The 14,353-nt window shown below is 53.2% G+C and overlaps 1 protein-coding gene across 2 annotated transcripts; it reads left to right on the forward strand.

The window, feature by feature from the left end:
• The first annotated feature begins 61 nt into the window (after nucleotides 1-61).
• Nucleotides 62-12,563, forward strand: CYB561D2 (cytochrome b561 family member D2). 2 transcript variants are annotated; one of them, XM_077451500.1, is made up of 4 exons: nucleotides 62-194; nucleotides 4,300-4,429; nucleotides 5,341-5,378; nucleotides 9,304-12,563. In XM_077451500.1, exons 2-4 carry the CDS (start codon nucleotides 4,303-4,305, stop codon nucleotides 9,802-9,804), a joined length of 666 nt encoding a protein of 221 aa, XP_077307626.1. In that variant the 5' UTR covers nucleotides 62-194; nucleotides 4,300-4,302; the 3' UTR covers nucleotides 9,805-12,563. The 2 variants fall into 2 exon arrangements, with proteins under 2 accessions (XP_077307626.1, XP_077307628.1); XM_077451502.1 differs by lacking the exon at nucleotides 62-194 and adding an exon at nucleotides 215-447.
• Nucleotides 12,564-14,353: the final 1,790 nt, after the last annotated feature.

Raw genomic sequence — 14,353 nt, forward strand, 5'->3', positions numbered from 1 at the left:
TTTGTTATGCGTCTCGCTCTGGCCCGCCCCCTCCATTTTGATTGGGTGTATTCCTTCTGTTTGAATACAGAGCTGGTCCCGGAAAAGGCGGATAGGGGGCGGGGGCATCTGGAGATTGGCAGGGTGCTTGTCCAATAGTAAAGCGGAGCAAGGAAACCGGAAGTGAGTGTCCAGGAGCCCGATGACAGCTGAGGGTAAGTTGTTACATTGTGTCCCAGGGGAAGGATACATTGTGTCTCCTGTACACTGGGCGGGGCTGGGAAGAGGATTCCCCTGGGGAGGAGGGCTACACCAGACTGTCGGGATAATATTAATATTGGGGGGTCCCTCACCCCCTCCATATACAGCCCACACTCCAGGGGGCTCTGACATCCTACCACAGGACCCCATTTGATTGGCTCATCCTTGGGTGGGGTCTCTGGGATTGGCTTTCATGGAGCAGTGGAGGTGACAACCAGCACAACTTTGGCAGGACTTCCTGTGTGTGGGGTCCTGGGAAGGGGCGGAGGGTGATCTGTGCTCAGTGCCTCATGTATGTAATGTCCGTGTATTCCAGCTGTGGGTGGAGTATGAAAGGGTTAGAGCCCCATCAGCGTACTGGGATGATAAGGGGGAGATGATGGTGGTAGGGGGAATAGGGAAATGATGGTGGTTGGAGGAGGTGGGGGATGGGGAGATGGTGGTTGGAGGAGGTGGGGGATGGGGAGATGGTGGTTGAGGGGTGGGGAAATGGTGGTTGCAGGAGGTGGGGGATGGGGAGATGGTGGTCGGAGGAGGTGGGGGGTGGGGAAATGGTGGTTGGAGGAGGTGGGGGATGTGGAGATGGTGTTCAGAGGAGGTGGGGGATTGGGAGATGGGGGGTGGGGAAATGGTGGTTGGAGGAGGTGGGGGATGGGGAGATGGTGGTTGGAGGAGGTGGGGGATGGGGAGATGGTGTTCAGAGGAGGTGGGGGATGGGGAGATGGTGGTCGGAGGAGGTGGTGGATGAGGAGGTGGTGGATGAGGAGATGGTGGTCGGAGGAGGAAGAGGTAGGGGATGGGAAGACGGTGGTCGGAAGAGGTGGTGGATGGGGAAGACGGTGGTCGGAGGAGGCGGTGGATGGGGAAGACGGTGGTCGGAGGAGGCGGTGGATGGGGAAGACGGTGGTCGGAGGAGGCGGTGGATGGGGAAGACGGTGGTCGGAGGAGGCGGTGGATGGGGAAGACGGTGGTCGGAGGAGGCGGTGGATGGGGAAGACGGTGGTCGGAGGAGGCGGTGGATGGGGAAGACGGTGGTCGGAGGAGGCGGTGGATGGGGAAGACGGTGGTCGGAGGAGGCGGTGGATGGGGAAGACGGTGGTCGGAGGAGGCGGTGGATGGGGAAGACGGTGGTCGGAGGAGGCGGTGGATGGGGAAGACGGTGGTCGGAGGAGGCGGTGGATGGGGAAGACGGTGGTCGGAGGAGGCGGTGGATGGGGAAGACGGTGGTCGGAGGAGGCGGTGGATGGGGAAGACGGTGGTCGGAGGAGGCGGTGGATGGGGAAGACGGTGGTCGGAGGAGGCGGTGGATGGGGAAGACGGTGGTCGGAGGAGGCGGTGGATGGGGAAGACGGTGGTCGGAGGAGGCGGTGGATGGGGAAGACGGTGGTCGGAGGAGGCGGTGGATGGGGAAGACGGTGGTCGGAGGAGGCGGTGGATGGGGAAGACGGTGGTCGGAGGAGGCGGTGGATGGGGAAGACGGTGGTCGGAGGAGGCGGTGGATGGGGAAGACGGTGGTCGGAGGAGGCGGTGGATGGGGAAGACGGTGGTCGGAGGAGGCGGTGGATGGGGAAGACGGTGGTCGGAGGAGGCGGTGGATGGGGAAGACGGTGGTCGGAGGAGGCGGTGGATGGGGAAGACGGTGGTCGGAGGAGGCGGTGGATGGGGAAGACGGTGGTCGGAGGAGGCGGTGGATGGGGAAGACGGTGGTCGGAGGAGGAGGTGGATGGGGAAGACGGTGGTCGGAGGAGGAGGTGGATGGGGAAGACGGTGGTCGGAGGAGGCGGTGGATGGGGAAGACGGTGGTCGGAGGAGGCGGTGGATGGGGAAGACGGTGGTCGGAGGAGGCGGTGGATGGGGAAGACGGTGGTCGGAGGAGGCGGTGGATGGGGAAGACGGTGGTCGGAGGAGGCGGTGGATGGGGAAGACGGTGGTCGGAGGAGGCGGTGGATGGGGAAGACGGTGGTCGGAGGAGGCGGTGGATGGGGAAGACGGTGGTCGGAGGAGGCGGTGGATGGGGAAGACGGTGGTCGGAGGAGGCGGTGGATGGGGAAGACGGTGGTCGGAGGAGGCGGTGGATGGGGAAGACGGTGGTCGGAGGAGGCGGTGGATGGGGAAGACGGTGGTCGGAGGAGGCGGTGGATGGGGAAGACGGTGGTCGGAGGAGGCGGTGGATGGGGAAGACGGTGGTCGGAGGAGGCGGTGGATGGGGAAGACGGTGGTCGGAGGAGGCGGTGGATGGGGAAGACGGTGGTCGGAGGAGGCGGTGGATGGGGAAGACGGTGGTCGGAGGAGGCGGTGGATGGGGAAGACGGTGGTCGGAGGAGGCGGTGGATGGGGAAGACGGTGGTCGGAGGAGGCGGTGGATGGGGAAGACGGTGGTCGGAGGAGGCGGTGGATGGGGAAGACGGTGGTCGGAGGAGGCGGTGGATGGGGAAGACGGTGGTCGGAGGAGGCGGTGGATGGGGAAGACGGTGGTCGGAGGAGGCGGTGGATGGGGAAGACGGTGGTCGGAGGAGGCGGTGGATGGGGAAGACGGTGGTCGGAGGAGGCGGTGGATGGGGAAGACGGTGGTCGGAGGAGGCGGTGGATGGGGAAGACGGTGGTCGGAGGAGGCGGTGGATGGGGAAGACGGTGGTCGGCGGAGGCGGTGGATGGGGAAGACGGTGGTCGGAGGAGGCGGTGGATGGGGAAGACGGTGGTCGGAGGAGGCGGTGGATGGGGAAGACGGTGGTCGGAGGAGGCGGTGGATGGGGAAGACGGTGGTCGGAGGAGGCGGTGGTGGCTGGGGAAGACGGTGGTCGGAGGAGGCGGTGGTGGCTGGGGAAGACGGTGGTCGGAGGAGGCGGTGGTGGCTGGGGAAGACGGTGGTCGGAGGAGGCGGTGGATGGGGAAGACGGTGGTCGGAGGAGGCGGTGGTGGCTGGGGAAGACGGTGGTCGGAGGAGGCGGTGGATGGGGAAGGCGGTGGTCGGAGGAGGAGGTGGATGGGGAAGGCGGTGGTCGGAGGAGGAGGTGGTCGGGGAAGACGGTGGTCGGAGGAGGAGGTGGTCGGGGAAGACGGTGGTCGGAGGAGGCGGTGGTCGGAGGAGGCGGTGGATGGGGAAGACGGTGGTCGGGGAAGACGGTGGTCGGAGGAGGCGGTGGATGGGGAAGACGGTGGTCGGAGGAGGCGGTGGATGGGGAAGACGGTGGTCGGAGGAGGCGGTGGATGGGGAAGACGGTGGTCGGAGGAGGCGGTGGATGGGGAAGACGGTGGTCGGAGGAGGCGGTGGATGGGGAAGACGGTGGTCGGAGGAGGCGGTGGATGGGGAAGACGGTGGTCGGAGGAGGCGGTGGATGGGGAAGACGGTGGTCGGAGTTGGCGGTGGATGGGGAAGACGGTGGTCGGAGGAGGCGGTGGATGGGGAAGACGGTGGTCGGAGGAGGCGGTGGATGGAGGAGGCGGTGGATGGGGAAGACGGTGGTCGGAGGAGGCGGTGGATGGGGAAGACGGTGGTCGGAGGAGGAGGTGGATGGGGAAGGCGGTGGTCGGAGGAGGCGGTGGATGGGGAAGACGGTGGTCGGGGAAGACGGTGGTCGGAGGAGGCGGTGGATGGGGAAGACGGTGGTCGGGGAAGACGGTGGTCGGAGGAGGCGGTGGATGGGGAAGACGGTGGTCGGAGGAGGCGGTGGATGGGGAAGACGGTGGTCGGAGGAGGAGGTGGATGGGGAAGGCGGTGGTCGGAGGAGGCGGTGGATGGGGAAGACGGTGGTCGGGGAAGACGGTGGTCGGAGGAGGCGGTGGATGGGGAAGACGGTGGTCGGAGGAGGCGGTGGATGGGGAAGACGGTGGTCGGAGGAGGCGGTGGATGGGGAAGACGGTGGTCGGAGGAGGCGGTGGATGGGGAAAGCGGTGGTCGGAGGAGGCGGTGGATGGGGAAGGCGGTGGTCGGAGAAGGCGGTGGTCGGAGGAGGCGGTGGATGGGGAAGGCGGTGGTCGGAGGAGAAAGAGGTGGGGGACGGAGAGATGGTGATGGGGGTACCAGGCAGATCTTCCATGTCACATTGTCTTTCTTCGCAGGTCATGGCTCAGAGTGTGGAAAGTGAAACGCGGGTTCATCGCACTCTGCGGGTGATATCCGGGGCCACCGCTCACCTCACCACTTTTGCTTTCACCATCTTCATGATTTATGTCTCTAAACCTGGATCAAGTGAGTATAAAGGGGGGGGGGGGAGATCAGTGGAGGGAATAAGAGATGTAAGGGTGGGGGGCAGGGGTGAGGGATGATGTGGGGGAAGGCTGGGTGGGGGGGGGGGTGAAGGAGTTGGGAGGAGTAAAAGCTGAGGGGGATAAGTGGGGTGGAGAAATGAGCTGGAAGGGGGAGGGGGTTGGGAGAGGAGGAGGGGGAACTAGGGGTGGATAAGGGGAAAGAACTCTGGGGAAGGGGAGGAGCAGAGAGGTGATGGGAAAATATTTCTAATGGGGATAAATTGCTGGGTGTCATGGCATCATCCCCCTCCCCCCCCCAGCACAGCACCCCACCCTTACAGCGTTTAATTGACAGAGAGCGGCTGATGTCATCACTGCGCAGAGGAGCCTGGAGTTGGGCTTTAAAGTAGAAGTCCCCCCCCAACACTAAACTCTCTACCTTTACAAACACCCACGATCTAACACTAACCTACCCAACCCTGTAAAGAAGAAATCACTATACATCCCTTCTCTGAAAATGATCTGACCCCCATCCCACGCTGAGCTGTCAGCGGCGGCTACACTGTGCGGAAATCACAGCCGACAACGGAAGCCCCATAGTAACTCTATATGGGACGTCACTCCCCATTCATTTCACAGACGTCGGCTGTGTCCTCTGCAGATCTTCTGCTGGAGATCAGGTCGATCGGCTTCAGAAAAGGTACGTGTGCTGATTCCTTCTTTACAGGGCTAGATGGGTTAGTGTTAGATGGGGGATGTCTGTAGATGCCGGGATTTTAGTTTTAGGGTGGACTTATCCTTTAAGGAAGAACTCCACCAAGGGCTGTGAACCTCCATCTACCTAATTTGTTTTACAAAGTATTTTTTTTCTTTACTATTTCTGTTAATTATTTTATTTATTTTTGATTTCAGCTCTTTTCTCCTGGCACCCTTTCCTCATGACCCTGTCGGTGAGTGACAACAGTGGGCTGTGTGTGTGTGTGTGTATATATATATATATATATATATATATATATATATATATATATATATATATATATATATATATATATATATATATATATATATATATATATATATATATATATATATACAGTGGTGTGAAAAAGTGTTTGCCCCCTTCCTCATTTCCTGTTCCTTTGCATGTTTGTCACACTTAAGTGTTTCGGAACATCAAACCAATTTAAACAATAGTCAAGGACAACACAAGTAAACACAAAATGCAATTTGTAAATGAAGGTGTTTATTATTAAAGGTGAAAAAAAATCCAAACCATCATGGCCCTGTGTGAAAAAGTGATTGCCCCCTAAACCTAATAACTGGTTGGGCCACCCTTAGCAGCAACAACTGCAACCAAGCGTTTGCGATAACGTGCAATGAGGCTTTTACAGCGTCCTGGAGGAATTTTGGCCCACTCATCTTTGCAGAATTGTCCTAATTCAGTTACATTAGAGGGTTTTCGAGCATGAACGGCCTTTTTAAGGTCATACCACAACATCTCAATAGGATTCAGGTCAGGACTTTGGCTAGGCCACTCCAAAGTCTTCATTTTGTTTTTCTTCAGCCATTCGGTGGTGGACTTGCTGGTGTGTTTAGGATCATTGTCCTGCTGCAGAACCCAAGTTCGTTTCAGCTTGAGTACACGAACAGATGGTCGGACATTCTCCTTCAGGATCTCTTGGTAGACAGCAGAATTCATAGTTCCTTTTATCACGGCAAGTCTTCCAGGTCCTGAAGCAGCAAAACAGCCCCAGACCATCACACTACCACCACCATATTTTACTGTTGGTATAATGTTCTTTTTATGAAATGCAGTGTTCCTTCTACGCCAGATATACTTGGACACACACCTTCCAAAGAGTTCCACTTTTGTCTCATCGGTCCACAGAATGTTGTCCCAAAAGTCTTGGGGATCATCAAGATGTGTTGTGGAGAAATTGAGACGAGCTTTGATGTTCTTTTTGCTCAGCAGTGGTTTTCTCCTTGGAACTCTGCCATGCAGGCCATTTTTGTCCAGTCTTTTCCTGATGGTGGAGGCATGAACGCTGACCTTAACTGAGGCAAGTGAGGCCTGCAGTTCCTTGGACGTTGTTGTGGGGTCTTTTGTGACCTCTTGGATGAGTCGTCGCTGCGTTCTTGGGGTAATTTTGGGCGGCCGGCCACTCCTGGGAAGGTTCACCACTGTTCCATGTCTTCACCATTTGTGGATAATGGCTCTCACTGTGGTTCGCTGGATTCCCAAAGCTTTGGAAATGGCTTTATAACCCTTTCCAGACTGATAGATCTCAATTACTTTCTTTCTCAATTGTTCCTGAATTTCTTTGGGTCTCGGCACGATGTGTAGCGTTTAAGGATCTTCTGGTGGACCTTACTGTGTCAAGCAGCTCCTATTTAAGTGATGCCTTGATTGTGAACAGGTGTGGCAATAATCAGGCCTGGGTGTGGCTAGAGAAATTGAACTCAGGTGTGGACAACCACAGTTATAGTATGTTTTAACAAGGGGGGCAATCACTTTTTCACACAGGGCCATGATGGTTTGGATTTTTTTTCACCTTTAATAATAAACACCTTCATTTACAAATTGCATTTTGTGTTTACTTGTGTTGTCCTTGACTATTGTTTAAATTGGTTTGATGTTCCGAAACACTTAAGTGTGACAAACATGCAAAGGAACAGGAAATGAGGAAGGGGGCAAACACTTTTTCACACCACCGTGTATATATATATATATATAATTTTTATTTTATTTTTTTGAATGCAGGATTATTGTTAATCATTATATGAATCCTGTGTAGTAGTAATAATATTCACAATTTTTATATTATTCTTCATGATTTATATCATTATACAGGTTGATTATTAATAATAATCATAGCTTATTTATAATATAATTATATTTTTATGATTCACGATTTATGTTATTGCTGTTAATATTATTATTCAAGATTATTATTACAAATCAGTAGTAGTAGTAGTCGTCTTTATTATTTATATCATTATACAGGATTATTAATATTGTTATTCAGGACCAACAGTTTGCTCAGTGCTTTACAATATAAAGGGAGACAGTACAGTTACAGGTCAATACAGGAGGGTTAGGAGGGACTGGTCATGAGAGCTTATAATCAAAAAGGAGGAGGAAGTGATTAAAAAAAGGTAATGACTGTAAAGGGAGGTATTGATGGAGGAAGTAAAAGTTCAGTTGTTGGGTGGAGGTCGGATAGGCTTCTATGAAGAGAGGAGTTTTCAGGTATTCTCCTAAAAGTAGAGTAGGTGATAGACAGATTGGGGCAGAGAGCTCCATAGGATGGGAGAGGCAGCCTCTGGAGAAGTCCTGGAATTGAGCATGGAAGGAGGAGAGAGCAGGAGGTCTTGGTAATATTATGAGATGGGGTTGTGTATGTAGGGCAGGCCTGAGTTGTGTGGCTTTGTATTTTATTGGTTGGGTGAGCGGACACCAGTGGAGGGATTAGAAAAGAGGGGTGGAGGACACTGCAGGGCAGCCAGTGGAGGGATTGGCAGAGATGGGTGGGGGACACTGAGCGGAGGCCAATGGAAGGGACGGCCAGTGGAGGGATTGGCAGAGATGGGTGGGGGACACTGAGCGGAGGCCAATGGAAGGGACAGCCAGTGGAGGGATTGGCAGAGATGGGTGGAGGACACTGAGCGGAGGCCAATGGAAGGGACGACCAGTGAAGGGATTTGCAGAGATGGGTGGGGGACACTGATCGGAGGCCAATAGAAGGGACGGCCAGTGGAGGGATTGGCAGAGATGGGTGGACGACACTGAGCGGAGGCCAATAGAAGGGACGGCCAGTGGAGGGATTTGCAGAGATGGGTGGGGGACACTGAGTGGAGGCCAATAGAAGGGACAGCCAGTGGAGGGATTGGCAGAGATGGGTGGATGACACTGAGCGGAGGCCAATAGAAGGGGCGGCCAGTGGAGGGATTTGCAAAGATGGGTGGGGGACACTGAGCGGAGGCCAATAGAAGGGATGGCCAGTGGAGGGATTGGCAGAGATGGGTGGGGGACACTGAGCGGAGGCCAATGGAAGGGACGGCCAGTGGAGGGATTGGCAGAGATGGGTGGAGGACACTGAGCGGAGGCCAATAGAAGGGACAGCCAGTGGAGGGATTGGCAGAGATGGGTGGACGACACTGAGCGGAGGCCAATAGAAGGGACGGCCAGTGGAGGGATTTGCAGAGATGGGTGGAGGACACTGAGCGGAGGCCAATAGAAGGGACGGCCAGTGGAGGGATTTGCAGAGATGGGTGGACACTGAGCGGAAGCCAATAGAAGGGACGGCCAGTGGAGGGATTTGCAGAGATGGGTGGAGGACACTGAGCGGAGGCCAATAGAAGGGACAGCCAGTGGAAGGATTGGTAAAGATGGGTGGAGGCCAATGGAAGGGACAGCCAGTGGAGGGATTAGCAGAGATGGGTGGAGGACAATGAGCGGAGGCCAGTGGAGGGATTGGCAGAGGGGGATTGAAGACCGTAAAATGGAGGCAATTGATTGGATTGGCAGAGAGGAGGGTGGAGGACACTGAGTGGTTGGTAAGGTGGATGAGCCTGGTAGCAGCATTCATGATGGACTGATTGGAGGATAGTCTTTGTAGAGGTCAGCCAATGTGGGAGTTGCATAAGTTGAGGCGAGGGATAACGAGGGAGTGGATTAGTAGGTTGGTAGTGAAGTTGGTTAAGAAGAAAAGTTACGGAGCAGAAGCTTTGGTCAGTGATTGGATTTGGAGCCAGAAAGAGTCCAGGGTTACGCTTACCACCCTGGCATGGGGGGAGGGGCTGATCTTTGGTGGTAATGGTACATGTTGCACCTCCATCTTATCTGGGCACTCAATGTGATTCTTCTCTCCGCAGTTCTCCTTCTTCATGACGGAGGCCATCATGGTTTTCTCACCTGACTCCCTGCTGCGCTCCCTGTCTCGGAAGGCCCGCACACGGGCTCACTGGGTGCTGCAGCTACTGGCGGTGCTCTGCGCCCTGCTGGGCCTGGGTATAATCTACACCAACAAAGTATACCAGGAGAAGCCTCACTTTTCCACCTGGCACGGGTTGGTGGGCCTGCTGACTGTGCTGTGTACTGTGGTCCAGAATCTGGGTGGGGTGACCCTACTCTACCCTAAACTGGTGCAGCGATGGACATTGGCCACTCGGAAGCTCTACCACGCCACGTCCGGCCTCCTGGGCTACCTGCTGGCGTGCGGCAGCCTCATGCTGGGAATGTGCTCCTTGTGGTTCACCGCCAATGTCACCGGGCTGGCCTGGTACCTGTGCGCCCTCTCTCCGCTTCTCACCGGCCTGGTCGTCATGAACCAAGTGAGTAACGCCTACCTCTACCGCAAAAGGAGCCAGTCCTGAGAAGAGGAGAGGAGAGGAGAGGAGAGGAGAGGAGGGGTCGCACCACGTCTGGTCCTTCTGCGGGAGGAAGGAGATGTCCCTGCCACCTTCCTGATGCTTCGGGTGCAAATCTGCTATTCCACCATTATGGCCAGCATGAGGGGAGGTGTCAGAGGTCTGCTGGAGACATCTGGCGATTTGGCACCGTCCATCTCTACCACAACATGGCGCATCTTCCGAAATCTCAGAAAGGGCCGACCACTTCCAAATCCATGGTTTGCCCACACCTGTAGGCAACAGTGCCAGCTGATTGGAGCTTCCCCCACCATGCCAAAGGCAAAGAGACCGGCCACACTCTGATGATGTCCATATAGATGAAACTTTATTGTTCTGGACATTGGCTACAGAAGGTATACCTAGACCTCAGACGTGTCTTGCCCAAACAGGGCTCTTTAGGTGAAGCGCACTAGAGTAAGGAGGGTCCAGGCAGACCTTCTGTATTTATTTTCCAGAACAATAAAGTTTTTGTTATCCATGCTGATGTCACTTGCCTAAAACTTTATTGTCCTGGACATTAAATACGGAAGGTCTGGACTAAACTATACATCACTCATGTGTTACCCAAGGAGGTCCCTTGAGGTGAAACGTGTCAGAAGGGTCCCGGTTGACTTCTGTAAACATTTTCAAGAACAAAAAAAGATTTATCCATGCTGACGTTCTCCTAGTGCATGGATAAGACTTTATTGTTCTGGAAGTTGAATACAGAAGGTCTATTAGATTGTAAGCTCTTCTGAGCAGGGCCCTCTTTAATCCTCTTGTATTATAACTGTATTGTCTCACTTTTTATATTGTAAAGCGCTGCGTAAACTGTTGGCGCTATATAAATCCTGTATAATAATTTATCTGGACATTTGAATACAGAAGGTCTATCTAGACCCTCCTCACTTTTATGTTTCACCCTGTAACGGCTCTTCAGGTGAAACGCATCAGTCAGGAGGGTCTGGGAGGCCCTTGTTTATTCAACGTCTGGAACAATAAAGTTTTTTTTATCTATGCTGATATCATCTGTGTGCATGGATATTGTTCTGGACATTGAATACAGAAGGTGTCTACCCAGACCCCCCCACATTCATGTTTCGCCCAAACAGGGCTCTTCGGGTGAAATGCATCAGCCAGGAGGGTCTCCGCACACTTCTGTATTCATTTTTCCAGAGCAATAAAGTTTTGTTCATGCTGTTGCCATCTGAGTGCATGGATGCAACTTTATCGTTTCGGACAATACATACGGAAGATCTATCCAGACTCTCCTCACTTGCACCCAAACGCGGTTCTCCAGGTGAAACGCACTATAGTAACGAGGGAGCAGGCAGACCTTCTGTTCATTTCATTTTCCGGAACAATAAAGTTTTATCCATGCTGATGTCATCTGAGTGCATGCATAAAACTTTATTGTTCTGGACATTGAATATAGAAGGTCTGTCTAGACCCTCTTTACTTATGTTTTACCCTGCAAGGGCTCTTGAGGTGAAACGAGTCGGATTTAGGAGGGGTGCGGCAGGCGTTTGTATTCATTTTCTTGAACAATAAAGTTTGATTCATGCTGATATCATCCTGAGTGCATGGATAAAACAAATGTTGTCCTGGACATTGAATACAGAAGGTCTCCTCACTCGTGTCTCGCCCCAAAATGGCTCTTCAGGTGAAACGCGTCAAAGACAGGATGGTCTGGGCCGACCTTCTCTATTCTCCAGAACAATAAAGTATTTTTTTTTTATTTTTTTTTATCTTTTATCAATGCCGATGTCACCTGAGTGCGGCCGGTCCCTTTGCTTTGACGGTGGAGTGTCGTTACTCCCCCCCCCTCCCCCGGACCATGCAATAATTTTTTTCTATTTTTAGAATAGATGGACTCAGCATTTTTATTGGCTGTCAGATGGGAACAAAATTCTGCTTAGAAATTTGAAAAAACTGTGAGCTGCTCCCCTCTGCTAAAGACAAAGTTCTGTATCATGAAGACAATTCGGAGGGACTCTTACATTGTACAGGACTGCAGCCTCTTGTCCTATGATTCTATCCACTTCCCATCCCTCTCGTGCTATTGTGGCTGAGGGGCGGGGCTACAGTGTGCTCAGAGAGGGCGGAGCTGCATTGTCGCCGGCTCGCGTTCCGGTACCAGCAGCCCGCGGAGGGTCAGCTAGTATGACAACCCCATACAAAAGACGCCAGGCAAGATGAGGGTTCAAAGGCTGTCTGTGGGTCAGTTTGAATGAGAAATGTTCACATTTCAAAGGTGACTTTCTACCTTTTTGTTTTTTTTTAAAGGCTCCCCCCCCCCCCCCCCCACCTCCCTGAGTGCAGCCCACCTGCTCCATCACTTACCTCGGTCCCCATTTCAGCAGTCTTTTCTGTGTGGCCCTGCATCCGGCCTACACAGCCTGTACTCCACTGGGTGGCGCCATAGGTATGGATTCCTATAGGAATGAATGGGGTGGTGACATGTGGCCACACTTTAGGAAGAAAGGTTGGGGCAGTGAAGCGGGGCAGAGGTAGGTTATAGGCCAGGTGGGCTGCACTGGGGGGGAGGGGCATGCCTCAAAAGACAACGTGTACCAAAGGTGAAACCACCAGGGAATAAAGGTCACAGGTCGTGTCTGTCTGTCTGTCCGCTCAGCAAGGTTCCATGTTTGCTTCTCACTTATAATCTGAAACGCTTCTCTGCTAAGATGTACAATGATGTCATTTCCATGGAAGAGTAAAAGGGAATTTTTTTAACTTTTTAACCGTTTATTTTCTTTTTATTTCATTTTAAGTCTTGAAGACACATTCACACAATAGGGGTTCTTTATCCGAGGGCAGTGAGTACAAGCTGGGATTTGATGCTCTATCACTGACACCAATGATGGGGCACTATTCCTCCCACTGACACCAATGAAGGGGCACTATTCCTTCCACTGACACCAATGAAGGGGCACTATTCCTTCCACTGACACCAATGAAGGGGCACTATTCCTTCCACTGACACCAATGATGGGGCACTATTCCTCCCCGTCTGTCATCAATGATGGGGCACTATTCCTTCCACTGACACCAATGAAGGGGCACTATTCCTCCCACTGACACCAATGAAGGGGCACTATTCCTCCCATTGACACCAATGAAGGGGCACTATTCCTTCCCCTGACACCAATGAAGGGGCACTATTCCTCCCGCTGACACCAATGATGGGGCACTATTCCTTCCGCTGACACCAATGATGGGGCACTATTCCTCCCGCTGACACCAATGATGGGGCACTATTCCTCCCACTGACACCAACGATGGGGCACTATTCCTTCCACTGACACCAACGATGGGGCACTATTCCTTCCACTGACACCAACGATGGGGCACTATTCCTTCCACTGACACCAACGATGGGGCACTATTCCTTCCACTGACACCAATGAAGGGGCACTATTCCTCCCACTGACACCAATGAAGGGGCACTATTCCTCCCACTGACACCAATGATGGGGCACTATTCCTCCCGCTGACACCAATGATGGGGCACTATTCCTCCCGCTGACACCAATGATGGGGCACTATTCCTCCCTCTGACACCAACGATGGGGCACTATTCCTCCCGCTGACACCAACAATGGGGCACTATTCCTCCCGCTGACACCAACGATGGGGCACTATTCTTCCTGCTGACACCAACGATGGGGCACTATTCCTCCCACTGATACCAACGATGAGGCACTATCCCGCTGTGATTCTACATCGTGGGAGCCGATCAGCGGGTCCCAATGTCCCCCCTAGTTTGGGTTACACAAAAGTTATCCCGTCTACAATCAATATACACTTACTGGGATTTTTTTTTTGATTTTTTTTTTTATATAAAATATGTAGCAGAATACATATTGGCCTGAATTGATGAAATTAAATAAAAAAAAACAAAAACAAAAAAAAAAACAATTATTGGATGTGTTTTATAGCATAAAGTAAAATATTTGATTTTTTAATTTTTTTTTTTTTTTTAACCGCCTCGCGCAGATATCCTGCGGCATAAGGGCACATACAGGCGGATTACCGTACCTGTATATTGCCCTTTTAAGAGGCGGCTTTCAAGCGCGTGCGCACCCGCCGGGGGCTCAGTGAGCGTGATCGATGTCCACGGGGATACCCGCGATCGTCTCACGGAGAGAAGAACCGGGAAATGCCGATGTAAATGAGCATCTCCTCATTCTGCCTAGTGACAGGACACTGATCACATCTCCCTGTAATCGGGAGCAGTGATCAGTGTCGTGTCACACACAGCCCCCCCCCCACAGTTATAATCGCTCCCTAGGACACACTTAACCCCTATAGCGCCACCCAGTGGTTAACCTCTTCCCGACCACCTCACGCCGATATACGTCGGCAGAGCGGTACGTACAGGCAAAATCACATACCTGTACGTTGCCCTTTAAGAGGCGGCGGGGGCGCGCGCTCGCGGGAAGCTCCGTGAGTCGGGTCGCAGGTCCCACGGACTTGATACCCGCGATCGACTCACGGAGAGGAAGAACAGGGAGATGGCATTGTAAACAGC

This window comes from Lithobates pipiens, unplaced genomic scaffold, assembly GCF_037356315.1.
Source record: "Lithobates pipiens isolate NorthernLeopardFrog02 unplaced genomic scaffold, aLitPip1_a1.2 Scaffold_23, whole genome shotgun sequence".
Taxonomy (NCBI): Eukaryota; Metazoa; Chordata; class Amphibia; order Anura; family Ranidae; genus Lithobates; species Lithobates pipiens.